We start from the raw sequence: 27,862 nt of genomic DNA, 5'->3' as shown, positions 1-27,862 counted from the left end.
GGTGGAAGGTCTTTTGACAGTGTCGACGCACCAGCTTCTGCTCTCAAACAGCTTGGAGTCTTGACCTTTGTGATTGGAACCAGAAACTCTGACAGCAGAGAACTGCAGAAGATATCCCACGATCCCAGTTATGTTCTATCGGTATCTGAATTCACAGACCTTCCCAGTGTCCAACAAGAACTTCAGTCCTCTGTGGAGGACGCAGTTGTTGAAGTCACCCCAGAATCACCAACTGTATTGGGTATGTTCACAAGTCCAGCTTCTTTCTGGCATTTAAAGGCAACCAGACTTGTTATACCTTCATAAGTCAAAAAAGTGATGCATGGTATTAGTGTAGCTTCATATGTTCCTATAAAAGACAGGTGTTACTGTTCCCTCTGTGATTTTTAAATCGCATGAAGCAGCCCTGGCATGTCCAAAGACTATACTAACATGTGGAGAAAAAAACTCCTCAAGTGTCGAGTCTGCAAAGGGTGTTTTCTTATGTCTTTTCCTGCTGTCTTTTCTCAGTTGACACTGACAAAAAGGATGTGGTTTTCCTTCTGGATGGTTCTGATGGCACAAGGAATGGCTTCCCGGCCATGCGAGATTTTGTTGAGAAAGTGGTGCAGAAACTCAATATCGGAGAGAACAAAGACCGCGTCTCTGTGGTCCAGTATGGCAGAGATGCAGAGGTCAATTTCTATCTCAACACTTACACCACAAAAGAGAATATTGCAGATTCTGTCAGAGGGTTGAGACACAGAGGAGGCAGACCCCTCAACACCGGGGCAGCCCTGCAATACGTCAGGAACAAAATCTTTACAAACACTTCTGCCGGGAGTCGGCACCTGGAAGGTGTTCCGCAGTTCTTGATCCTGCTAAATGGTGGGAGGTCTTTTGACAGCATAGACACCCCAGCCTCTGCCCTCAAACGGCAAGGCATCGTTGTGATTGGCATCGGAACAGGGAGCTCTGACAGCAGAGAGCTGCAGAAGATATCCTATGACCCGACTTATGCTCTGTCAGTTACTGACTTCAATGACCTCCCCAGGATCCAGGAAAAGCTCTCCTCTGTCATGAGCAAAGTGCCTGTTAGGGTCTCACCCATGCCACCAACAGTGACTGGTAAGAAATGTTTACTTTGCGATATCATGGTAGGATGCCAAGCGTACTATGCTCAAGTGTATTTTTTCAAGTTGATGTCAGCCACAGCCGCTCCAAGAAGGCAGTTTTACTTGAATGAAAAGAGTAAATTGGAAACAGTTGGGTCAGCGTTCACCATGTGACGTTGACACACAAAACGTTTGCAATAAGAACCTAATATTTTGACACTGTTTGCACCCTAGTTGACAGACGACCAGAAGGAAAGGATGTTGTGTTCTTGTTGGATGGATCTGATGGAACTAGAAGTGGATTCCCAGCAATGCGAGACTTTGTCCAAAGAGTCGTAGAGACACTTAGTGTGGATGACAACAAAGACCGTGTCTCAGTGGTTCAGTACAGCCGAGATCCAACAGTCCAGTTCTATCTGAACACGTACACCAGCAAAGGTCAGATCCTTGACACTGTCAGAGGAATGAGGCACAAAGGCGGTAGTCCCCTCAACACCGGAGCAGCTCTCCAGTACTTGGGAGACAATGTCTTCACTGCCTCTGCCGGAAGCAGGCGCGATCAACAAGTTCCGCAGGTCCTAATACTCTTAAGTGGTGGAAGGTCTTTTGACAGTGTCGACGCACCAGCTTCTGCTCTCAAACAGCTTGGAGTCTTGACCTTTGTGATTGGAACCAGAAACTCTGACAGCAGAGAACTGCAGAAGATATCCCACGATCCCAGTTATGTTCTATCGGTATCTGAATTCACAGACCTTCCCAGTGTCCAACAAGAACTTCAGTCCTCTGTGGAGGACGCAGTTGTTGAAGTCACCCCAGAATCACCAACTGTATTGGGTATGTTCACAAGTCCAGCTTCTTTCTGGCATTTAAAGGCAACCAGACTTGTTATACCTTCATAAGTCAAAAAAGTGATGCATGGTATTAGTGTAGCTTCATATGTTCCTATAAAAGACAGGTGTTACTGTTCCCTCTGTGATTTTTAAATCGCATGAAGCAGCCCTGGCATGTCCAAAGACTATACTAACATGTGGAGAAAAAAACTCCTCAAGTGTCGAGTCTGCAAAGGGTGTTTTCTTATGTCTTTTCCTGCTGTCTTTTCTCAGTTGACACTGACAAAAAGGATGTGGTTTTCCTTCTGGATGGTTCTGATGGCACAAGGAATGGCTTCCCGGCCATGCGAGATTTTGTTGAGAAAGTGGTGCAGAAACTCAATATCGGAGAGAACAAAGACCGCGTCTCTGTGGTCCAGTATGGCAGAGATGCAGAGGTCAATTTCTATCTCAACACTTACACCACAAAAGAGAATATTGCAGATTCTGTCAGAGGGTTGAGACACAGAGGAGGCAGACCCCTCAACACCGGGGCAGCCCTGCAATACGTCAGGAACAAAATCTTTACAAACACTTCTGCCGGGAGTCGGCACCTGGAAGGTGTTCCGCAGTTCTTGATCCTGCTAAATGGTGGGAGGTCTTTTGACAGCGTAGACACCCCAGCCTCTGCCCTCAAACGGCAAGGCATCGTTGTGATTGGCATCGGAACAGGGAGCTCTGACAGCAGAGAGCTGCAGAAGATATCCTATGACCCGACTTATGCTCTGTCAGTTACTGACTTCAATGACCTCCCCAGGATCCAGGAAAAGCTCTCCTCTGTCATGAGCAAAGTGCCTGTTAGGGTCTCACCCATGCCACCAACAGTGACTGGTAAGAAATGTTTACTTTGCGATATCATGGTAGGATGCCAAGCGTACTATGCTCAAGTGTATTTTTTCAAGTTGATGTCAGCCACAGCCGCTCCAAGAAGGCAGTTTTACTTGAATGAAAAGAGTAAATTGGAAACAGTTGGGTCAGCGTTCACCATGTGACGTTGACACACAAAACGTTTGCCATAAGAACCTAATATTTTGACACTGTTTGCACCCTAGTTGACAGACGACCAGAAGGAAAGGATGTTGTGTTCTTGTTGGATGGATCTGATGGAACTAGAAGTGGATTCCCAGCAATGCGAGACTTTGTCCAAAGAGTCGTAGAGACACTTAGTGTGGATGACAACAAAGACCGTGTCTCAGTGGTTCAGTACAGCCGAGATCCAACAGTCCAGTTCTATCTGAACACGTACACCAGCAAAGGTCAGATCCTTGACACTGTCAGAGGAATGAGGCACAAAGGCGGTAGTCCCCTCAACACCGGAGCAGCTCTCCAGTACTTGGGAGACAATGTCTTCACTGCCTCTGCCGGAAGCAGGCGCGATCAACAAGTTCCGCAGGTCCTAATACTCTTAAGTGGTGGAAGGTCTTTTGACAGTGTCGACGCACCAGCTTCTGCTCTCAAACAGCTTGGAGTCTTGACCTTTGTGATTGGAACCAGAAACTCTGACAGCAGAGAACTGCAGAAGATATCCCACGATCCCAGTTATGTTCTATCGGTATCTGAATTCACAGACCTTCCCAGTGTCCAACAAGAACTTCAGTCCTCTGTGGAGGACGCAGTTGTTGAAGTCACCCCAGAATCACCAACTGTATTGGGTATGTTCACAAGTCCAGCTTCTTTCTGGCATTTAAAGGCAACCAGACTTGTTATACCTTCATAAGTCAAAAAAGTGATGCATGGTATTAGTGTAGCTTCATATGTTCCTATAAAAGACAGGTGTTACTGTTCCCTCTGTGATTTTTAAATCGCATGAAGCAGCCCTGGCATGTCCAAAGACTATACTAACATGTGGAGAAAAAAACTCCTCAAGTGTCGAGTCTGCAAAGGGTGTTTTCTTATGTCTTTTCCTGCTGTCTTTTCTCAGTTGACACTGACAAAAAGGATGTGGTTTTCCTTCTGGATGGTTCTGATGGCACAAGGAATGGCTTCCCGGCCATGCGAGATTTTGTTGAGAAAGTGGTGCAGAAACTCAATATCGGAGAGAACAAAGACCGCGTCTCTGTGGTCCAGTATGGCAGAGATGCAGAGGTCAATTTCTATCTCAACACTTACACCACAAAAGAGAATATTGCAGATTCTGTCAGAGGGTTGAGACACAGAGGAGGCAGACCCCTCAACACCGGGGCAGCCCTGCAATACGTCAGGAACAAAATCTTTACAAACACTTCTGCCGGGAGTCGGCACCTGGAAGGTGTTCCGCAGTTCTTGATCCTGCTAAATGGTGGGAGGTCTTTTGACAGCGTAGACACCCCAGCCTCTGCCCTCAAACGGCAAGGCATCGTTGTGATTGGCATCGGAACAGGGAGCTCTGACAGCAGAGAGCTGCAGAAGATATCCTATGACCCGACTTATGCTCTGTCAGTTACTGACTTCAATGACCTCCCCAGGATCCAGGAAAAGCTCTCCTCTGTCATGAGCAAAGTGCCTGTTAGGGTCTCACCCATGCCACCAACAGTGACTGGTAAGAAATGTTTACTTTGCGATATCATGGTAGGATGCCAAGCGTACTATGCTCAAGTGTATTTTTTCAAGTTGATGTCAGCCACAGCCGCTCCAAGAAGGCAGTTTTACTTGAATGAAAAGAGTAAATTGGAAACAGTTGGGTCAGCGTTCACCATGTGACGTTGACACACAAAACGTTTGCCATAAGAACCTAATATTTTGACACTGTTTGCACCCTAGTTGACAGACGACCAGAAGGAAAGGATGTTGTGTTCTTGTTGGATGGATCTGATGGAACTAGAAGTGGATTCCCAGCAATGCGAGACTTTGTCCAAAGAGTCGTAGAGACACTTAGTGTGGATGACAACAAAGACCGTGTCTCAGTGGTTCAGTACAGCCGAGATCCAACAGTCCAGTTCTATCTGAACACGTACACCAGCAAAGGTCAGATCCTTGACACTGTCAGAGGAATGAGGCACAAAGGCGGTAGTCCCCTCAACACCGGAGCAGCTCTCCAGTACTTGGGAGACAATGTCTTCACTGCCTCTGCCGGAAGCAGGCGCGATCAACAAGTTCCGCAGGTCCTAATACTCTTAAGTGGTGGAAGGTCTTTTGACAGTGTCGACGCACCAGCTTCTGCTCTCAAACAGCTTGGAGTCTTGACCTTTGTGATTGGAACCAGAAACTCTGACAGCAGAGAACTGCAGAAGATATCCCACGATCCCAGTTATGTTCTATCGGTATCTGAATTCACAGACCTTCCCAGTGTCCAACAAGAACTTCAGTCCTCTGTGGAGGACGCAGTTGTTGAAGTCACCCCAGAATCACCAACTGTATTGGGTATGTTCACAAGTCCAGCTTCTTTCTGGCATTTAAAGGCAACCAGACTTGTTATACCTTCATAAGTCAAAAAAGTGATGCATGGTATTAGTGTAGCTTCATATGTTCCTATAAAAGACAGGTGTTACTGTTCCCTCTGTGATTTTTAAATCGCATGAAGCAGCCCTGGCATGTCCAAAGACTATACTAACATGTGGAGAAAAAAACTCCTCAAGTGTCGAGTCTGCAAAGGGTTTTTTCTTATGTCTTTTCCTGCTGTCTTTTCTCAGTTGACACTGACAAAAAGGATGTGGTTTTCCTTCTGGATGGTTCTGATGGCACAAGGAATGGCTTCCCGGCCATGCGAGATTTTGTTGAGAAAGTGGTGCAGAAACTCAATATCGGAGAGAACAAAGACCGCGTCTCTGTGGTCCAGTATGGCAGAGATGCAGAGGTCAATTTCTATCTCAACACTTACACCACAAAAGAGAATATTGCAGATTCTGTCAGAGGGTTGAGACACAGAGGAGGCAGACCCCTCAACACCGGGGCAGCCCTGCAATACGTCAGGAACAAAATCTTTACAAACACTTCTGCCGGGAGTCGGCACCTGGAAGGTGTTCCGCAGTTCTTGATCCTGCTAAATGGTGGGAGGTCTTTTGACAGCGTAGACACCCCAGCCTCTGCCCTCAAACGGCAAGGCATCGTTGTGATTGGCATCGGAACAGGGAGCTCTGACAGCAGAGAGCTGCAGAAGATATCCTATGACCCGACTTATGCTCTGTCAGCTACTGACTTCAATGACCTCCCCAGGATCCAGGAAAAGCTCTCCTCTGTCATGAGCAAAGTGCCTGTTAGGGTCTCACCCATGCCACCAAAAGTGACTGGTAAGAAATGTTTACTTTGCGATATCATGGTAGGATGCCAAGCGTACTATGCTCAAGTGTATTTTTTCAAGTTGATGTCAGCCACAGCCGCTCCAAGAAGGCAGTTTTACTTGAATGAAAAGAGTAAATTGGAAACAGTTGGGTCAGCGTTCACCATGTGACGTTGACACACAAAACGTTTGACATAAGAACCTCATATTTTGACACTGTTTGCACCCTAGTTGACAGACGACCAGAAGGAAAGGATGTTGTGTTCTTGTTGGATGGATCTGATGGAACTAGAAGTGGATTCCCAGCAATGCGAGACTTTGTCCAAAGAGTCGTAGAGACACTTAGTGTGGATGACAACAAAGACCGTGTCTCAGTGGTTCAGTACAGCCGAGATCCAACAGTCCAGTTCTATCTGAACACGTACACCAGCAAAGGTCAGATCCTTGACACTGTCAGAGGAATGAGGCACAAAGGCGGTAGTCCCCTCAACACCGGAGCAGCTCTCCAGTACTTGGGAGACAATGTCTTCACTGCCTCTGCCGGAAGCAGGCGCGATCAACAAGTTCCGCAGGTCCTAATACTCTTAAGTGGTGGAAGGTCTTTTGACAGTGTCGACGCACCAGCTTCTGCTCTCAAACAGCTTGGAGTCTTGACCTTTGTGATTGGAACCAGAAACTCTGACAGCAGAGAACTGCAGAAGATATCCCACGATCCCAGTTATGTTCTATCGGTATCTGAATTCACAGACCTTCCCAGTGTCCAACAAGAACTTCAGTCCTCTGTGGAGGACGCAGTTGTTGAAGTCACCCCAGAATCACCAACTGTATTGGGTATGTTCACAAGTCCAGCTTCTTTCTGGCATTTAAAGGCACCCAGACTTGTTATACCTTCATAAGTCAAAAAAGTGATGCATGGTATTAGTGTAGCTTCATATGTTCCTATAAAAGACAGGTGTTACTGTTCCCTCTGTGATTTTTAAATCGCATGAAGCAGCCCTGGCATGTCCAAAGACAATACTAACATGTGGAGAAAAAAACTCCTCAAGTGTCGAGTCTGCAAAGGGTGTTTTCTTATGTCTTTTCCTGCTGTCTTTTCTCAGTTGACACTGACAAAAAGGATGTGGTTTTCCTTCTGGATGGTTCTGATGGCACAAGGAATGGCTTCCCGGCCATGCGAGATTTTATTGAGAAAGTGGTGCAGAAACTCAATATCGGAGAGAACAAAGACCGCGTCTCTGTGGTCCAGTATGGCAGAGATGCAGAGGTCAATTTCTATCTCAACACTTACACCACAAAAGAGAATATTGCAGATTCTGTCAGAGGGTTGAGACACAGAGGAGGCAGACCCCTCAACACCGGGGCAGCCCTGCAATACGTCAGGAACAAAATCTTTACAAACACTTCTGCCGGGAGTCGGCACCTGGAAGGTGTTCCGCAGTTCTTGATCCTGCTAAATGGTGGGAGGTCTTTTGACAGCGTAGACACCCCAGCCTCTGCCCTCAAACGGCAAGGCATCGTTGTGATTGGCATCGGAACAGGGAGCTCTGACAGCAGAGAGCTGCAGAAGATATCCTATGACCCGACTTATGCTCTGTCAGCTACTGACTTCAATGACCTCCCCAGGATCCAGGAAAAGCTCTCCTCTGTCATGAGCAAAGTGCCTGTTAGGGTCTCACCCATGCCACCAACAGTGACTGGTAAGAAATGTTTACTTTGCAATATCATGGTAGGATGCCAAGCGTACTATGCTCAAGTGTATTTTTTCAAGTTGATGTCAGCCACAGCCGCTCCAAGAAGGCAGTTTTACTTGAATGAAAAGAGTAAATTGGAAACAGTTGGGTCAGCGTTCACCATGTGACGTTGACACACAAAACGTTTGACATAAGAACCTCATATTTTGACACTGTTTGCACCCTAGTTGACAGACGACCAGAAGGAAAGGATGTTGTGTTCTTGTTGGATGGATCTGATGGAACTAGAAGTGGATTCCCAGCAATGCGAGACTTTGTCCAAAGAGTCGTAGAGACACTTAGTGTGGATGACAACAAAGACCGTGTCTCAGTGGTTCAGTACAGCCGAGATCCAACAGTCCAGTTCTATCTGAACACGTACACCAGCAAAGGTCAGATCCTTGACACTGTCAGAGGAATGAGGCACAAAGGCGGCAGTCCCCTCAACACCGGAGCAGCTCTCCAGTACTTGGGAGACAATGTCTTCACTGCCTCTGCCGGAAGCAGGCGCGATCAACAAGTTCCGCAGGTCCTAATACTCTTAAGTGGTGGAAGGTCTTTTGACAGTGTCGACGCACCAGCTTCTGCTCTCAAACAGCTTGGAGTCTTGACCTTTGTGATTGGAACCAGAAACTCTGACAGCAGAGAACTGCAGAAGATATCCCACGATCCCAGTTATGTTCTATCGGTGTCTGAATTCACAGACCTTCCCAGTGTCCAACAAGAACTTCAGTCCTCTGTGGAGGACGCAGTTGTTGAAGTCACCCCAGAATCACCAACTGTATTGGGTATGTTCACAAGTCCAGCTTCTTTCTGGCATTTAAGGCAACCAGACTTGTTATACCTTCATAAGTCAAAAAAGTGATGCATGGTATTAGTGTAGCTTCATATGTTCCTATAAAAGACAGGTGTTACTGTTCCCTCTGTGATTTTTAAATCGCATGAAGCAGCCCTGGCATGTCCAAAGACTATACTAACATGTGGAGAAAAAAACTCCTCAAGTGTCGAGTCTGCAAAGGGTGTTTTCTTATGTCTTTTCCTGCTGTCTTTTCTCAGTTGACACTGACAAAAAGGATGTGGTTTTCCTTCTGGATGGTTCTGATGGCACAAGGAATGGCTTCCCGGCCATGCGAGATTTTGTTGAGAAAGTGGTGCAGAAACTCAATATCGGAGAGAACAAAGACCGCGTCTCTGTGGTCCAGTATGGCAGAGATGCAGAGGTCAATTTCTATCTCAACACTTACACCACAAAAGAGAATATTGCAGATTCTGTCAGAGGGTTGAGACACAGAGGAGGCAGACCCCTCAACACCGGGGCAGCCCTGCAATACGTCAGGAACAAAATCTTTACAAACACTTCTGCCGGGAGTCGGCACCTGGAAGGTGTTCCGCAGTTCTTGATCCTGCTAAATGGTGGGAGGTCTTTTGACAGCGTAGACACCCCAGCCTCTGCCCTCAAACGGCAAGGCATCGTTGTGATTGGCATCGGAACAGGGAGCTCTGACAGCAGAGAGCTGCAGAAGATATCCTATGACCCGACTTATGCTCTGTCAGTTACTGACTTCAATGACCTCCCCATGATCCAGGAAAAGCTCTCCTCTGTCATGAGCAAAGTGCCTGTTAGGGTCTCACCCATGCCACCAACAGTGACTGGTAAGAAATGTTTACTTTGCAATATCATGGTAGGATGCCAAGCGTACTATGCTCAAGTGTATTTTTTCAAGTTGATGTCAGCCACAGCCGCTCCAAGAAGGCAGTTTTACTTGAATGAAAAGAGTGAATTGGAAACAGTTGGGTCAGCGTTCACCATGTGACGTTGACACACAAAACGTTTGACATAAGAACCTAATATTTTGACACTGTTTGCACCCTAGTTGACAGACGACCAGAAGGAAAGGATGTTGTGTTCTTGTTGGATGGATCTGATGGAACTAGAAGTGGATTCCCAGCAATGCGAGACTTTGTCCAAAGAGTCGTAGAGACACTTAGTGTGGATGACAACAAAGACCGTGTCTCAGTGGTTCAGTACAGCCGAGATCCAACAGTCCAGTTCTATCTGAACACGTACACCAGCAAAGGTCAGATCCTTGACACTGTCAGAGGAATGAGGCACAAAGGCGGTAGTCCCCTCAACACCGGAGCAGCTCTCCAGTACTTGGGAGACAATGTCTTCACTGCCTCTGCCGGAAGCAGGCGCGATCAACAAGTTCCGCAGGTCCTAATACTCTTAAGTGGTGGAAGGTCTTTTGACAGTGTCGACGCACCAGCTTCTGCTCTCAAACAGCTTGGAGTCTTGACCTTTGTGATTGGAACCAGAAACTCTGACAGCAGAGAACTGCAGAAGATATCCCACGATCCCAGTTATGTTCTATCGGTATCTGAATTCACAGACCTTCCCAGTGTCCAACAAGAACTTCAGTCCTCTGTGGAGGACGCAGTTGTTGAAGTCACCCCAGAATCACCAACTGTATTGGGTATGTTCACAAGTCCAGCTTCTTTCTGGCATTTAAAGGCACCCAGACTTGTTATACCTTCATAAGTCAAAAAAGTGATGCATGGTATTAGTGTAGCTTCATATGTTCCTATAAAAGACAGGTGTTACTGTTCCCTCTGTGATTTTTAAATCGCATGAAGCAGCCCTGGCATGTCCAAAGACAATACTAACATGTGGAGAAAAAAACTCCTCAAGTGTCGAGTCTGCAAAGGGTGTTTTCTTATGTCTTTTCCTGCTGTCTTTTCTCAGTTGACACTGACAAAAAGGATGTGGTTTTCCTTCTGGATGGTTCTGATGGCACAAGGAATGGCTTCCCGGCCATGCGAGATTTTATTGAGAAAGTGGTGCAGAAACTCAATATCGGAGAGAACAAAGACCGCGTCTCTGTGGTCCAGTATGGCAGAGATGCAGAGGTCAATTTCTATCTCAACACTTACACCACAAAAGAGAATATTGCAGATTCTGTCAGAGGGTTGAGACACAGAGGAGGCAGACCCCTCAACACCGGGGCAGCCCTGCAATACGTCAGGAACAAAATCTTTACAAACACTTCTGCCGGGAGTCGGCACCTGGAAGGTGTTCCGCAGTTCTTGATCCTGCTAAATGGTGGGAGGTCTTTTGACAGCGTAGACACCCCAGCCTCTGCCCTCAAACGGCAAGGCATCGTTGTGATTGGCATCGGAACAGGGAGCTCTGACAGCAGAGAGCTGCAGAAGATATCCTATGACCCGACTTATGCTCTGTCAGTTACTGACTTCAATGACCTCCCCAGGATCCAGGAAAAGCTCTCCTCTGTCATGAGCAAAGTGCCTGTTAGGGTCTCACCCATGCCACCAACAGTGACTGGTAAGAAATGTTTACTTTGCAATATCATGGTAGGATGCCAAGCGTACTATGCTAAAGTGTATTTTTTCAAGTTGATGTCAGCCACAGCCGCTCCAAGAAGGCAGTTTTACTTGAATGAAAAGAGTAAATTGGAAACAGTTGGGTCAGCGTTCACCATGTGACGTTGACACACAAAACGTTTGCAATAAGAACCTAATATTTTGACACTGTTTGCACCCTAGTTGACAGACGACCAGAAGGAAAGGATGTTGTGTTCTTGTTGGATGGATCTGATGGAACTAGAAGTGGATTCCCAGCAATGCGAGACTTTGTCCAAAGAGTCGTAGAGACACTTAGTGTGGATGACAACAAAGACCGTGTCTCAGTGGTTCAGTACAGCCGAGATCCAACAGTCCAGTTCTATCTGAACACGTACACCAGCAAAGGTCAGATCCTTGACACTGTCAGAGGAATGAGGCACAAAGGCGGTAGTCCCCTCAACACCGGAGCAGCTCTCCAGTACTTGGGAGACAATGTCTTCACTGCCTCTGCCGGAAGCAGGCGCGATCAACAAGTTCCGCAGGTCCTAATACTCTTAAGTGGTGGAAGGTCTTTTGACAGTGTCGACGCACCAGCTTCTGCTCTCAAACAGCTTGGAGTCTTGACCTTTGTGATTGGAACCAGAAACTCTGACAGCAGAGAACTGCAGAAGATATCCCACGATCCCAGTTATGTTCTATCGGTATCTGAATTCACAGACCTTCCCAGTGTCCAACAAGAACTTCAGTCCTCTGTGGAGGACGCAGTTGTTGAAGTCACCCCAGAATCACCAACTGTATTGGGTATGTTCACAAGTCCAGCTTCTTTCTGGCATTTAAAGGCAACCAGACTTGTTATACCTTCATAAGTCAAAAAAGTGATGCATGGTATTAGTGTAGCTTCATATGTTCCTATAAAAGACAGGTGTTACTGTTCCCTCTGTGATTTTTAAATCGCATGAAGCAGCCCTGGCATGTCCAAAGACTATACTAACATGTGGAGAAAAAAACTCCTCAAGTGTCGAGTCTGCAAAGGGTGTTTTCTTATGTCTTTTCCTGCTGTCTTTTCTCAGTTGACACTGACAAAAAGGATGTGGTTTTCCTTCTGGATGGTTCTGATGGCACAAGGAATGGCTTCCCGGCCATGCGAGATTTTGTTGAGAAAGTGGTGCAGAAACTCAATATCGGAGAGAACAAAGACCGCGTCTCTGTGGTCCAGTATGGCAGAGATGCAGAGGTCAATTTCTATCTCAACACTTACACCACAAAAGAGAATATTGCAGATTCTGTCAGAGGGTTGAGACACAGAGGAGGCAGACCCCTCAACACCGGGGCAGCCCTGCAATACGTCAGGAACAAAATCTTTACAAACACTTCTGCCGGGAGTCGGCACCTGGAAGGTGTTCCGCAGTTCTTGATCCTGCTAAATGGTGGGAGGTCTTTTGACAGCGTAGACACCCCAGCCTCTGCCCTCAAACGGCAAGGCATCGTTGTGATTGGCATCGGAACAGGGAGCTCTGACAGCAGAGAGCTGCAGAAGATATCCTATGACCCGACTTATGCTCTGTCAGTTACTGACTTCAATGACCTCCCCAGGATCCAGGAAAAGCTCTCCTCTGTCATGAGCAAAGTGCCTGTTAGGGTCTCACCCATGCCACCAACAGTGACTGGTAAGAAATGTTTACTTTGCGATATCATGGTAGGATGCCAAGCGTACTATGCTCAAGTGTATTTTTTCAAGTTGATGTCAGCCACAGCCGCTCCAAGAAGGCAGTTTTACTTGAATGAAAAGAGTAAATTGGAAACAGTTGGGTCAGCGTTCACCATGTGACGTTGACACACAAAACGTTTGCCATAAGAACCTAATATTTTGACACTGTTTGCACCCTAGTTGACAGACGACCAGAAGGAAAGGATGTTGTGTTCTTGTTGGATGGATCTGATGGAACTAGAAGTGGATTCCCAGCAATGCGAGACTTTGTCCAAAGAGTCGTAGAGACACTTAGTGTGGATGACAACAAAGACCGTGTCTCAGTGGTTCAGTACAGCCGAGATCCAACAGTCCAGTTCTATCTGAACACGTACACCAGCAAAGGTCAGATCCTTGACACTGTCAGAGGAATGAGGCACAAAGGCGGTAGTCCCCTCAACACCGGAGCAGCTCTCCAGTACTTGGGAGACAATGTCTTCACTGCCTCTGCCGGAAGCAGGCGCGATCAACAAGTTCCGCAGGTCCTAATACTCTTAAGTGGTGGAAGGTCTTTTGACAGTGTCGACGCACCAGCTTCTGCTCTCAAACAGCTTGGAGTCTTGACCTTTGTGATTGGAACCAGAAACTCTGACAGCAGAGAACTGCAGAAGATATCCCACGATCCCAGTTATGTTCTATCGGTATCTGAATTCACAGACCTTCCCAGTGTCCAACAAGAACTTCAGTCCTCTGTGGAGGACGCAGTTGTTGAAGTCACCCCAGAATCACCAACTGTATTGGGTATGTTCACAAGTCCAGCTTCTTTCTGGCATTTAAAGGCAACCAGACTTGTTATACCTTCATAAGTCAAAAAAGTGATGCATGGTATTAGTGTAGCTTCATATGTTCCTATAAAAGACAGGTGTTACTGTTCCCTCTGTGATTTTTAAATCGCATGAAGCAGCCCTGGCATGTCCAAAGACTATACTAACATGTGGAGAAAAAAACTCCTCAAGTGTCGAGTCTGCAAAGGGTTTTTTCTTATGTCTTTTCCTGCTGTCTTTTCTCAGTTGACACTGACAAAAAGGATGTGGTTTTCCTTCTGGATGGTTCTGATGGCACAAGGAATGGCTTCCCGGCCATGCGAGATTTTGTTGAGAAAGTGGTGCAGAAACTCAATATCGGAGAGAACAAAGACCGCGTCTCTGTGGTCCAGTATGGCAGAGATGCAGAGGTCAATTTCTATCTCAACACTTACACCACAAAAGAGAATATTGCAGATTCTGTCAGAGGGTTGAGACACAGAGGAGGCAGACCCCTCAACACCGGGGCAGCCCTGCAATACGTCAGGAACAAAATCTTTACAAACACTTCTGCCGGGAGTCGGCACCTGGAAGGTGTTCCGCAGTTCTTGATCCTGCTAAATGGTGGGAGGTCTTTTGACAGCGTAGACACCCCAGCCTCTGCCCTCAAACGGCAAGGCATCGTTGTGATTGGCATCGGAACAGGGAGCTCTGACAGCAGAGAGCTGCAGAAGATATCCTATGACCCGACTTATGCTCTGTCAGCTACTGACTTCAATGACCTCCCCAGGATCCAGGAAAAGCTCTCCTCTGTCATGAGCAAAGTGCCTGTTAGGGTCTCACCCATGCCACCAAAAGTGACTGGTAAGAAATGTTTACTTTGCGATATCATGGTAGGATGCCAAGCGTACTATGCTCAAGTGTATTTTTTCAAGTTGATGTCAGCCACAGCCGCTCCAAGAAGGCAGTTTTACTTGAATGAAAAGAGTAAATTGGAAACAGTTGGGTCAGCGTTCACCATGTGACGTTGACACACAAAACGTTTGACATAAGAACCTCATATTTTGACACTGTTTGCACCCTAGTTGACAGACGACCAGAAGGAAAGGATGTTGTGTTCTTGTTGGATGGATCTGATGGAACTAGAAGTGGATTCCCAGCAATGCGAGACTTTGTCCAAAGAGTCGTAGAGACACTTAGTGTGGATGACAACAAAGACCGTGTCTCAGTGGTTCAGTACAGCCGAGATCCAACAGTCCAGTTCTATCTGAACACGTACACCAGCAAAGGTCAGATCCTTGACACTGTCAGAGGAATGAGGCACAAAGGCGGTAGTCCCCTCAACACCGGAGCAGCTCTCCAGTACTTGGGAGACAATGTCTTCACTGCCTCTGCCGGAAGCAGGCGCGATCAACAAGTTCCGCAGGTCCTAATACTCTTAAGTGGTGGAAGGTCTTTTGACAGTGTCGACGCACCAGCTTCTGCTCTCAAACAGCTTGGAGTCTTGACCTTTGTGATTGGAACCAGAAACTCTGACAGCAGAGAACTGCAGAAGATATCCCACGATCCCAGTTATGTTCTATCGGTATCTGAATTCACAGACCTTCCCAGTGTCCAACAAGAACTTCAGTCCTCTGTGGAGGACGCAGTTGTTGAAGTCACCCCAGAATCACCAACTGTATTGGGTATGTTCACAAGTCCAGCTTCTTTCTGGCATTTAAAGGCAACCAGACTTGTTATACCTTCATAAGTCAAAAAAGTGATGCATGGTATTAGTGTAGCTTCATATGTTCCTATAAAAGACAGGTGTTACTGTTCCCTCTGTGATTTTTAAATCGCATGAAGCAGCCCTGGCATGTCCAAAGACTATACTAACATGTGGAGAAAAAAACTCCTCAAGTGTCGAGTCTGCAAAGGGTGTTTTCTTATGTCTTTTCCTGCTGTCTTTTCTCAGTTGACACTGACAAAAAGGATGTGGTTTTCCTTCTGGATGGTTCTGATGGCACAAGGAATGGCTTCCCGGCCATGCGAGATTTTGTTGAGAAAGTGGTGCAGAAACTCAATATCGGAGAGAACAAAGACCGCGTCTCTGTGGTCCAGTATGGCAGAGATGCAGAGGTCAATTTCTATCTCAACACTTACACCACAAAAGAGAATATTGCAGATTCTGTCAGAGGGTTGAGACACAGAGGAGGCAGACCCCTCAACACCGGGGCAGCCCTGCAATACGTCAGGAACAAAATCTTTACAAACACTTCTGCCGGGAGTCGGCACCTGGAAGGTGTTCCGCAGTTCTTGATCCTGCTAAATGGTGGGAGGTCTTTTGACAGCGTAGACACCCCAGCCTCTGCCCTCAAACGGCAAGGCATCGTTGTGATTGGCATCGGAACAGGGAGCTCTGACAGCAGAGAGCTGCAGAAGATATCCTATGACCCGACTTATGCTCTGTCAGCTACTGACTTCAATGACCTCCCCAGGATCCAGGAAAAGCTCTCCTCTGTCATGAGCAAAGTGCCTGTTAGGGTCTCACCCATGCCACCAACAGTGACTGGTAAGAAATGTTTACTTTGCAATATCATGGTAGGATGCCAAGCGTACTATGCTCAAGTGTATTTTTTCAAGTTGATGTCAGCCACAGCCGCTCCAAGAAGGCAGTTTTACTTGAATGAAAAGAGTAAATTGGAAACAGTTGGGTCAGCGTTCACCATGTGACGTTGACACACAAAACGTTTGACATAAGAACCTCATATTTTGACACTGTTTGCACCCTAGTTGACAGACGACCAGAAGGAAAGGATGTTGTGTTCTTGTTGGATGGATCTGATGGAACTAGAAGTGGATTCCCAGCAATGCGAGACTTTGTCCAAAGAGTCGTCGAGACACTTAGTGTGGATGACAACAAAGACCGTGTCTCAGTGGTTCAGTACAGCCGAGATCCAACAGTCCAGTTCTATCTGAACACGTACACCAGCAAAGGTCAGATCCTTGACACTGTCAGAGGAATGAGGCACAAAGGCGGCAGTCCCCTCAACACCGGAGCAGCTCTCCAGTACTTGGGAGACAATGTCTTCACTGCCTCTGCCGGAAGCAGGCGCGATCAACAAGTTCCGCAGGTCCTAATACTCTTAAGTGGTGGAAGGTCTTTTGACAGTGTCGACGCACCAGCTTCTGCTCTCAAACAGCTTGGAGTCTTGACCTTTGTGATTGGAACCAGAAACTCTGACAGCAGAGAACTGCAGAAGATATCCCACGATCCCAGTTATGTTCTATCGGTGTCTGAATTCACAGACCTTCCCAGTGTCCAACAAGAACTTCAGTCCTCTGTGGAGGACGCAGTTGTTGAAGTCACCCCAGAATCACCAACTGTATTGGGTATGTTCACAAGTCCAGCTTCTTTCTGGCATTTAAGGCAACCAGACTTGTTATACCTTCATAAGTCAAAAAAGTGATGCATGGTATTAGTGTAGCTTCATATGTTCCTATAAAAGACAGGTGTTACTGTTCCCTCTGTGATTTTTAAATCGCATGAAGCAGCCCTGGCATGTCCAAAGACTATACTAACATGTGGAGAAAAAAACTCCTCAAGTGTCGAGTCTGCAAAGGGTTTTTTCTTATGTCTTTTCCTGCTGTCTTTTCTCAGTTGACACTGACAAAAAGGATGTGGTTTTCCTTCTGGATGGTTCTGATGGCACAAGGAATGGCTTCCCGGCCATGCGAGATTTTGTTGAGAAAGTGGTGCAGAAACTCAATATCGGAGAGAACAAAGACCGCGTCTCTGTGGTCCAGTATGGCAGAGATGCAGAGGTCAATTTCTATCTCAACACTTACACCACAAAAGAGAATATTGCAGATTCTGTCAGAGGGTTGAGACACAGAGGAGGCAGACCCCTCAACACCGGGGCAGCCCTGCAATACGTCAGGAACAAAATCTTTACAAACACTTCTGCCGGGAGTCGGCACCTGGAAGGTGTTCCGCAGTTCTTGATCCTGCTAAATGGTGGGAGGTCTTTTGACAGCGTAGACACCCCAGCCTCTGCCCTCAAACGGCAAGGCATCGTTGTGATTGGCATCGGAACAGGGAGCTCTGACAGCAGAGAGCTGCAGAAGATATCCTATGACCCGACTTATGCTCTGTCAGTTACTGACTTCAATGACCTCCCCATGATCCAGGAAAAGCTCTCCTCTGTCATGAGCAAAGTGCCTGTTAGGGTCTCACCCATGCCACCAACAGTGACTGGTAAGAAATGTTTACTTTGCAATATCATGGTAGGATGCCAAGCGTACTATGCTCAAGTGTATTTTTTCAAGTTGATGTCAGCCACAGCCGCTCCAAGAAGGCAGTTTTACTTGAATGAAAAGAGTGAATTGGAAACAGTTGGGTCAGCGTTCACCATGTGACGTTGACACACAAAACGTTTGACATAAGAACCTAATATTTTGACACTGTTTGCACCCTAGTTGACAGACGACCAGAAGGAAAGGATGTTGTGTTCTTGTTGGATGGATCTGATGGAACTAGAAGTGGATTCCCAGCAATGCGAGACTTTGTCCAAAGAGTCGTAGAGACACTTAGTGTGGATGACAACAAAGACCGTGTCTCAGTGGTTCAGTACAGCCGAGATCCAACAGTCCAGTTCTATCTGAACACGTACACCAGCAAAGGTCAGATCCTTGACACTGTCAGAGGAATGAGGCACAAAGGCGGTAGTCCCCTCAACACCGGAGCAGCTCTCCAGTACTTGGGAGACAATGTCTTCACTGCCTCTGCCGGAAGCAGGCGCGATCAACAAGTTCCGCAGGTCCTAATACTCTTAAGTGGTGGAAGGTCTTTTGACAGTGTCGACGCACCAGCTTCTGCTCTCAAACAGCTTGGAGTCTTGACCTTTGTGATTGGAACCAGAAACTCTGACAGCAGAGAACTGCAGAAGATATCCCACGATCCCAGTTATGTTCTATCGGTATCTGAATTCACAGACCTTCCCAGTGTCCAACAAGAACTTCAGTCCTCTGTGGAGGACGCAGTTGTTGAAGTCACCCCAGAATCACCAACTGTATTGGGTATGTTCACAAGTCCAGCTTCTTTCTGGCATTTAAAGGCACCCAGACTTGTTATACCTTCATAAGTCAAAAAAGTGATGCATGGTATTAGTGTAGCTTCATATGTTCCTATAAAAGACAGGTGTTACTGTTCCCTCTGTGATTTTTAAATCGCATGAAGCAGCCCTGGCATGTCCAAAGACAATACTAACATGTGGAGAAAAAAACTCCTCAAGTGTCGAGTCTGCAAAGGGTGTTTTCTTATGTCTTTTCCTGCTGTCTTTTCTCAGTTGACACTGACAAAAAGGATGTGGTTTTCCTTCTGGATGGTTCTGATGGCACAAGGAATGGCTTCCCGGCCATGCGAGATTTTATTGAGAAAGTGGTGCAGAAACTCAATATCGGAGAGAACAAAGACCGCGTCTCTGTGGTCCAGTATGGCAGAGATGCAGAGGTCAATTTCTATCTCAACACTTACACCACAAAAGAGAATATTGCAGATTCTGTCAGAGGGTTGAGACACAGAGGAGGCAGACCCCTCAACACCGGGGCAGCCCTGCAATACGTCAGGAACAAAATCTTTACAAACACTTCTGCCGGGAGTCGGCACCTGGAAGGTGTTCCGCAGTTCTTGATCCTGCTAAATGGTGGGAGGTCTTTTGACAGCGTAGACACCCCAGCCTCTGCCCTCAAACGGCAAGGCATCGTTGTGATTGGCATCGGAACAGGGAGCTCTGACAGCAGAGAGCTGCAGAAGATATCCTATGACCCGACTTATGCTCTGTCAGTTACTGACTTCAATGACCTCCCCAGGATCCAGGAAAAGCTCTCCTCTGTCATGAGCAAAGTGCCTGTTAGGGTCTCACCCATGCCACCAACAGTGACTGGTAAGAAATGTTTACTTTGCAATATCATGGTAGGATGCCAAGCGTACTATGCTAAAGTGTATTTTTTCAAGTTGATGTCAGCCACAGCCGCTCCAAGAAGGCAGTTTTACTTGAATGAAAAGAGTAAATTGGAAACAGTTGGGTCAGCGTTCACCATGTGACGTTGACACACAAAACGTTTGACATAAGAACCTAATATTTTGACACTGTTTGCACCCTAGTTGACAGACGACCAGAAGGAAAGGATGTTGTGTTCTTGTTGGATGGATCTGATGGAACTAGAAGTGGATTCCCAGCAATGCGAGACTTTGTCCAAAGAGTCGTCGAGACACTTAGTGTGGATGACAACAAAGACCGTGTCTCAGTGGTTCAGTACAGCCGAGATCCAACAGTCCAGTTCTACCTGAACACGTACACCAGCAAAGGTCAGATCCTTGACACTGTCAGAGGAATGAGGCACAAAGGCGGTAGTCCCCTCAACACCGGAGCAGCTCTCCAGTACTTGGGAGACAATGTCTTCACTGCCTCTGCCGGAAGCAGGCGCGATCAACAAGTTCCGCAGGTCCTAATACTCTTAAGTGGTGGAAGGTCTTTTGACAGTGTCGACGCACCAGCTTCTGCTCTCAAACAGCTTGGAGTCTTGACCTTTGTGATTGGAACCAGAAACTCTGACAGAAGAGAACTGCAGAAGATATCCCACGATCCCAGTTATGTTCTATCGGTATCTGAATTCACAGACCTTCCCAGTGTCCAACAAGAACTTCAGTCCTCTGTGGAGGACGCAGTTGTTGAAGTCACCCCAGAATCACCAACTGTATTGGGTATGTTCACAAGTCCAGCTTCTTTCTGGCATTTAAAGGCAACCAGACTTGTTATACCTTCATAAGTCAAAAAAGTGATGCATGATATTAGTGTAGCTTCATATGTTCCTATAAAAGACAGGTGTTACTGTTCCCTCTGTGATTTTTAAATCGCATGAAGCAGCCCTGGCATGTCCAAAGACTATACTAACGTGGAGAAAAAAACTCCTCAAGTGTCGAGTCTGCAAAGGGTGTTTTCTTATGTCTTTTCCTGCTGTCTTTTCTCAGTTGACACTGACAAAAAGGATGTGGTTTTCCTTCTGGATGGTTCTGATGGCACAAGGAATGGCTTCCCGGCCATGCGAGATTTTGTTGAGAAAGTGGTGCAGAAACTCAATATCGGAGAGAACAAAGACCGCGTCTCTGTGGTCCAGTATGGCAGAGATGCAGAGGTCAATTTCTATCTCAACACTTACACCACAAAAGAGAATATTGCAGATTCTGTCAGAGGGTTGAGATACAGAGGAGGCAGACCCCTCAACACCGGGGCAGCCCTGCAATACGTCAGGAACAAAATCTTTACAAACACTTCTGCCGGGAGTCGGCACCTGGAAGGTGTTCCGCAGTTCTTGATCCTGCTAAATGGTGGGAGGTCTTTTGACAGCGTAGACACCCCAGCCTCTGCCCTCAAACGGCAAGGCATCGTTGTGATTGGCATCGGAACAGGGAGCTCTGACAGCAGAGAGCTGCAGAAGATATCCTATGACCCGACTTATGCTCTGTCAGTTACTGACTTCAATGACCTCCCCAGGATCCAGGAAAAGCTCTCCTCTGTCATGAGCAAAGTGCCTGTTAGGGTCTCACCCATGCCACCAACAGTGACTGGTAAGAAATGTTTACTTTGCAATATCATGGTAGGATGCCAAGCGTACTATGCTCAAGTGTATTTTTTCAAGTTGATGTCAGCCACAGCCGCTCCAAGAAGGTAGTTTTACTTGAATGAAAAGAGTAAATTGGAAACAGTTGGGTCAGCGTTCACCATGTGACGTTGACACACAAAACGTTTGACATAAGAACCTCATATTTTGACACTGTTTGCACCCTAGTTGACAGACGACCAGAAGGAAAGGATGTTGTGTTCTTGTTGGATGGATCTGATGGAACTAGAAGTGGATTCCCAGCAATGCGAGACTTTGTCCAAAGAGTCGTCGAGACACTTAGTGTGGATGACAACAAAGACCGTGTCTCAGTGGTTCAGTACAGCCGAGATCCAACAGTCCAGTTCTATCTGAACACGTACACCAGCAAAGGTCAGATCCTTGACACTGTCAGAGGAATGAGGCACAAAGGCGGTAGTCCCCTCAACACCGGAGCAGCTCTCCAGTACTTGGGAGACAATGTCTTCACTGCCTCTGCCGGAAGCAGGCGCGATCAACAAGTTCCGCAGGTCCTAATACTCTTAAGTGGTGGAAGGTCTTTTGACAGTGTCGACGCACCAGCTTCTGCTCTCAAACAGCTTGGAGTCTTGACCTTTGTGATTGGAACCAGAAACTCTGACAGCAGAGAACTGCAGAAGATATCCCACGATCCCAGTTATGTTCTATCGGTATCTGAATTCACAGACCTTCCCAGTGTCCAACAAGAACTTCAGTCCTCTGTGGAGGACGCAGTTGTTGAAGTCACCCCAGAATCACCAACTGTATTGGGTATGTTCACAAGTCCAGCTTCTTTCTGGCATTTAAAGGCAACCAGACTTGTTATACCTTCATAAGTCAAAAAAGTGATGCATGGTATTAGTGTAGCTTCATATGTTCCTATAAAAGACAGGTGTTCCTGTTCCCTCTGTGATTTTTAAATCGCATGAAGCAGCCCTGGCATGTCCAAAGACAATACTAACATGTGGAGAAAAAAACTCCTCAAGTGTCGAGTCTGCAAAGGGTGTTTTCTTATGTCTTTTCCTGCTGTCTTTTCTCAGTTGACACTGACAAAAAGGATGTGGTTTTCCTTCTGGATGGTTCTGATGGCACAAGGAATGGCTTCCCGGCCATGCGAGATTTTGTTGAGAAAGTGGTGCAGAAACTCAATATCGGAGAGAACAAAGACCGCGTCTCTGTGGTCCAGTATGGCAGAGATGCAGAGGTCAATTTCTATCTCAACACTTACACCACAAAAGAGAATATTGCAGATTCTGTCAGAGGGTTGAGACACAGAGGAGGCAGACCCCTCAACACCGGGGCAGCCCTGCAATACGTCAGGAACAAAATCTTTACAAACACTTCTGCCGGGAGTCGGCACCTGGAAGGTGTTCCGCAGTTCTTGATCCTGCTAAATGGTGGGAGGTCTTTTGACAGCGTAGACACTCCAGCCTCTGCCCTCAAACGGCAAGGCATCGTTGTGATTGGCATCGGAACAGGGAGCTCTGACAGCAGAGAGCTGCAGAAGATATCCTATGACCCGACTTATGCTCTGTCAGTTACTGACTTCAATGACCTCCCCAGGATCAAGGAAAAGCTCTCCTCTGTCATGAGCAAAGTGCCTGTTAGGGTCTCACCCATGCCACCAACAGTGACTGGTAAGAAATGTTTACTTTGCAATATCATGGTAGGATGCCAAGCGTACTATGCTCAAGTGTATTTTTTCAAGTTGATGTCAGCCACAGCCGCTCCAAGAAGGCAGTTTTACTTGAATGAAAAGAGTAAATTGGAAACAGTTGGGTCAGCGTTCACCATGTGACGTTGACACACAAAACGTTTGACATAAGAACCTCATATTTTGACACTGTTTGCACCCTAGTTGACAGACGACCAGAAGGAAAGGATGTTGTGTTCTTGTTGGATGGATCTGATGGAACTAGAAGTGGATTCCCAGCAATGCGAGACTTTGTCCAAAGAGTCGTAGAGACACTTAGTGTGGATGACAACAAAGACCGTGTCTCAGTGGTTCAGTACAGCCGAGATCCAACAGTCCAGTTCTATCTGAACACGTACACCAGCAAAGGTCAGATCCTTGACACTGTCAGAGGAATGAGGCACAAAGGCGGTAGTCCCCTCAACACCGGAGCAGCTCTCCAGTACTTGGGAGACAATGTCTTCACTGCCTCTGCCGGAAGCAGGCGCGATCAACAAGTTCCGCAGGTCCTAATACTCTTAAGTGGTGGAAGGTCTTTTGACAGTGTCGACGCACCAGCTTCTGCTCTCAAACAGCTTGGAGTCTTGACCTTTGTGATTGGAACCAGAAACTCTGACAGCAGAGAACTGCAGAAGATATCCCACGATCCCAGTTATGTTCTATCGGTATCTGAATTCACAGACCTTCCCAGTGTCCAACAAGAACTTCAGTCCTCTGTGGAGGACGCAGTTGTTGAAGTCACCCCAGAATCACCAACTGTATTGGGTATGTTCACAAGTCCAGCTTCTTTCTGGCATTTAAAGGCAACCAGACTTGTTATACCTTCATAAGTCAAAAAAGTGATGCATGGTATTAGTGTAGCTTCATATGTTCCCATAAAAGACAGGTGTTACTGTTCCCTCTGTGATTTTTAAATCGCATGAAGCAGCCCTGGCATGTCCAAAGACTATACTAACGTGGAGAAAAAAACTCCTCAAGTGTCGAGTCTGCAAAGGGTGTTTTCTTATGTCTTTTCCTGCTGTCTTTTCTCAGTTGACACTGACAAAAAGGATGTGGTTTTCCTTCTGGATGGTTCTGATGGCACAAGGAATGGCTTCCCGGCCATGCGAGATTTTGTTGAGAAAGTGGTGCAGAAACTCAATATCGGAGAGAACAAAGACCGCGTCTCTGTGGTCCAGTATGGCAGAGATGCAGAGGTCAATTTCTATCTCAACACTTACACCACAAAAGAGAATATTGCAGATTCTGTCAGAGGGTTGAGACACAGAGGAGGCAGACCCCTCAACACCGGGGCAGCCCTGCAATACGTCAGGAACAAAATCTTTACAAACACTTCTGCCGGGAGTCGGCACCTGGAAGGTGTTCCGCAGTTCTTGATCCTGCTAAATGGTGGGAGGTCTTTTGACAGCGTAGACACCCCAGCCTCTGCCCTCAAACGGCAAGGCATCGTTGTGATTGGCATCGGAACAGGGAGCTCTGACAGCAGAGAGCTGCAGAAGATATCCTATGACCCGACTTATGCTCTGTCAGTTACTGACTTCAATGACCTCCCCAGGATCCAGGAAAAGCTCTCCTCTGTCATGAGCAAAGTGCCTGTTAGGGTCTCACCCATGCCACCAACAGTGACTGGTAAGAAATGTTTACTTTGCAATATCATGGTAGGATGCCAAGCGTACTATGCTCAAGTGTATTTTTTCAAGTTGATGTCAGCCACAGCCGCTCCAAGAAGGCAGTTTTACTTGAATGAAAAGAGTAAATTGGAAACAGTTGGGTCAGCGTTCACCATGTGACGTTGACACACAAAACGTTTGACATAAGAACCTCATATTTTGACACTGTTTGCACCCTAGTTGACAGACGACCAGAAGGAAAGGATGTTGTTTTCTTGTTGGATGGATCTGATGGAACTAGAAGTGGATTCCCAGCAATGCGAGACTTTGTCCAAAGAGTCGTAGAGACACTTAGTGTGGATGACAACAAAGACCGTGTCTCAGTGGTTCAGTACAGCCGAGATCCAACAGTCCAGTTCTATCTGAACACGTACACCAGCAAAGGTCAGATCCTTGACACTGTCAGAGGAATGAGGCACAAAGGCGGTAGTCCCCTCAACACCGGAGCAGCTCTCCAGTACTTGGGAGACAATGTCTTCACTGCCTCTGCCGGAAGCAGGCGCGATCAACAAGTTCCGCAGGTCCTAATACTCTTAAGTGGTGGAAGGTCTTTTGACAGTGTCGACGCACCAGCTTCTGCTCTCAAACAGCTTGGAGTCTTGACCTTTGTGATTGGAACCAGAAACTCTGACAGCAGAGAACTGCAGAAGATATCCCACGATCCCAGTTATGTTCTATCGGTGTCTGAATTCACAGACCTTCCCAGTGTCCAACAAGAACTTCAGTCCTCTGTGGAGGACGCAGTTGTTGAAGTCACCCCAGAATCACCAACTGTATTGGGTATGTTCACAAGTCCAGCTTCTTTCTGGCATTTAAAGGCAACCAGACTTGTTATACCTTCATAAGTCAAAAAAGTGATGCATGGTATTAGTGTAGCTTCATATGTTCCTATAAAAGACAGGTGTTACTGTTCCCTCTGTGATTTTTAAATCGCATGAAGCAGCCCTGGCATGTCCAAAGACTATACTAACATGTGGAGAAAAAAACTCCTCAAGTGTCGAGTCTGCAAAGGGTTTTTTCTTATGTCTTTTCCTGCTGTCTTTTCTCAGTTGACACTGACAAAAAGGATGTGGTTTTCCTTCTGGATGGTTCTGATGGCACAAGGAATGGCTTCCCGGCCATGCGAGATTTTGTTGAGAAAGTGGTGCAGAAACTCAATATCGGAGAGAACAAAGACCGCGTCTCTGTGGTCCAGTATGGCAGAGATGCAGAGGTCAATTTCTATCTCAACACTTACACCACAAAAGAGAATATTGCAGATTCTGTCAGAGGGTTGAGACACAGAGGAGGCAGACCCCTCAACACCGGGGCAGCCCTGCAATATGTCAGGAACAAAATCTTTACAAACACTTCTGCCGGGAGTCGGCACCTGGAAGGTGTTCCGCAGTTCTTGATCCTGCTAAATGGTGGGAGGTCTTTTGACAGCGTAGACACCCCAGCCTCTGCCCTCAAACGGCAAGGCATCGTTGTGATTGGCATCGGAACAGGGAGCTCTGACAGCAGAGAGCTGCAGAAGATATCCTATGACCCGACTTATGCTCTGTCAGTTACTGACTTCAATGACCTCCCCAGGATCCAGGAAAAGCTCTCCTCTGTCATGAGCAAAGTGCCTGTTAGGGTCTCACCCATGCCACCAACAGTGACTGGTAAGAAATGTTTACTTTGCAATATCATGGTAGGATGCCAAGCGTACTATGCTCAAGTGTATTTTTTCAAGTTGATGTCAGCCACAGCCGCTCCAAGAAGGCAGTTTTACTTGAATGAAAAGAGTAAATTGGAAACAGTTGGGTCAGCGTTCACCATGTGACGTTGACACACAAAACGTTTGACATAAGAACCTCATATTTTGACACTGTTTGCACCCTAGTTGACAGACGACCAGAAGGAAAGGATGTTGTGTTCTTGTTGGATGGATCTGATGGAACTAGAAGTGGATTCCCAGCAATGCGAGACTTTGTCCAAAGAGTCGTAGAGACACTTAGTGTGGATGACAACAAAGACCGTGTCTCAGTGGTTCAGTACAGCCGAGATCCAACAGTCCAGTTCTATCTGAACACGTACACCAGCAAAGGTCAGATCCTTGACACTGTCAGAGGAATGAGGCACAAAGGCGGTAGTCCCCTCAACACCGGAGCAGCTCTCCAGTACTTGGGAGACAATGTCTTCACTGCCTCTGCCGGAAGCAGGCGCGATCAAAGAGTTCCGCAGGTCCTAATACTCTTAAGTGGTGGAAGGTCTTTTGACAGTGTCGACGCACCAGCTTCTGCTCTCAAACAGCTTGGAGTCTTGACCTTTGTGATTGGAACCAGAAACTCTGACAGCAGAGAACTGCAGAAGATATCCCACGATCCCAGTTATGTTCTATCGGTATCTGAAATCACAGACCTTCCCAGTGTCCAACAAGAACTTCAGTCCTCTGTGGAGGACGCAGTTGTTGAAGTCACCCCAGAATCACCAACTGTATTGGGTATGTTCACAAGTCCAGCTTCTTTCTGGCATTTAAAGGCAACCAGACTTGTTATACCTTCATAAGTCAAAAAAGTGATGCATGGTATTAGTGTAGCTTCATATGTTCCTATAAAAGACAGGTGTTACTGTTCCCTCTGTGATTTTTAAATCGCATGAAGCAGCCCTGGCATGTCCAAAGACTATACTAACATGTGGAGAAAAAAACTCCTCAAGTGTCGAGTCTGCAAAGGGTGTTTTCTTATGTCTTTTCCTGCTGTCTTTTCTCAGTTGACACTGACAAAAAGGATGTGGTTTTCCTTCTGGATGGTTCTGATGGCACAAGGAATGGCTTCCCGGCCATGCGAGATTTTGTTGAGAAAGTGGTGCAGAAACTCAATATCGGAGAGAACAAAGACCGCGTCTCTGTGGTCCAGTATGGCAGAGATGCAGAGGTCAATTTCTATCTCAACACTTACACCACAAAAGAGAATATTGCAGATTCTGTCAGAGGGTTGAGACACAGAGGAGGCAGACCCCTCAACACCGGGGCAGCCCTGCAATACGTCAGGAACAAAATCTTTACAAACACTTCTGCCGGGAGTCGGTACCTGGAAGGTGTTCCGCAGTTCTTGATCCTGCTAAATGGTGGGAGGT

At 46.8% G+C, this 27,862-nt stretch overlaps 1 protein-coding gene across 1 annotated transcript; it reads left to right on the top strand.

The window, feature by feature from the left end:
- Positions 1-527: 527 nt before the first annotated feature.
- On the top strand, positions 528-26,975 carry LOC147251682 (collagen alpha-3(VI) chain-like). Its single transcript, XM_086221115.1, has 5 exons — positions 528-1,107; positions 1,329-1,940; positions 21,569-22,054; positions 24,123-24,719; positions 26,947-26,975. The coding sequence occupies exons 1-5, from the start codon at positions 582-584 to the stop codon at positions 26,973-26,975; spliced, it is 2,250 nt and encodes a 749-aa protein (XP_086077241.1). The 5' UTR covers positions 528-581.
- The last annotated feature ends 887 nt before the right edge of the window (positions 26,976-27,862 follow it).

This window comes from Aulostomus chinensis, chromosome 12, assembly GCF_037954235.1.
Source record: "Aulostomus chinensis isolate RoL2024-O1b breed Wild chromosome 12, RoL_Achi_v1.0, whole genome shotgun sequence".
NCBI classification, from domain to species: domain Eukaryota; kingdom Metazoa; phylum Chordata; class Actinopteri; order Syngnathiformes; family Aulostomidae; genus Aulostomus; species Aulostomus chinensis.
Note: the sequence above shows the minus strand (reverse complement) of the source record. Positions and strands in the feature narration are given on the sequence as shown.

Bases quoted from the DNA above. Each gene is read 5' to 3' on its own strand.
- LOC147251682 (XM_086221115.1), top strand. From the start codon at position 582: ATGCGAGATTTTGTTGAGAAAGTGGTGCAGAAACTCAATATCGGAGAG. The intron at 1,941-21,568 runs GTCCAGCTTCTT...TTTGCACCCTAG, and splicing joins TGTATTGGGTATGTTCACAA to TTGACAGACGACCAGAAGGA. The intron at 22,055-24,122 runs GTTATGTTCTAT...GTCTTTTCTCAG, and splicing joins GAAGATATCCCACGATCCCA to TTGACACTGACAAAAAGGAT.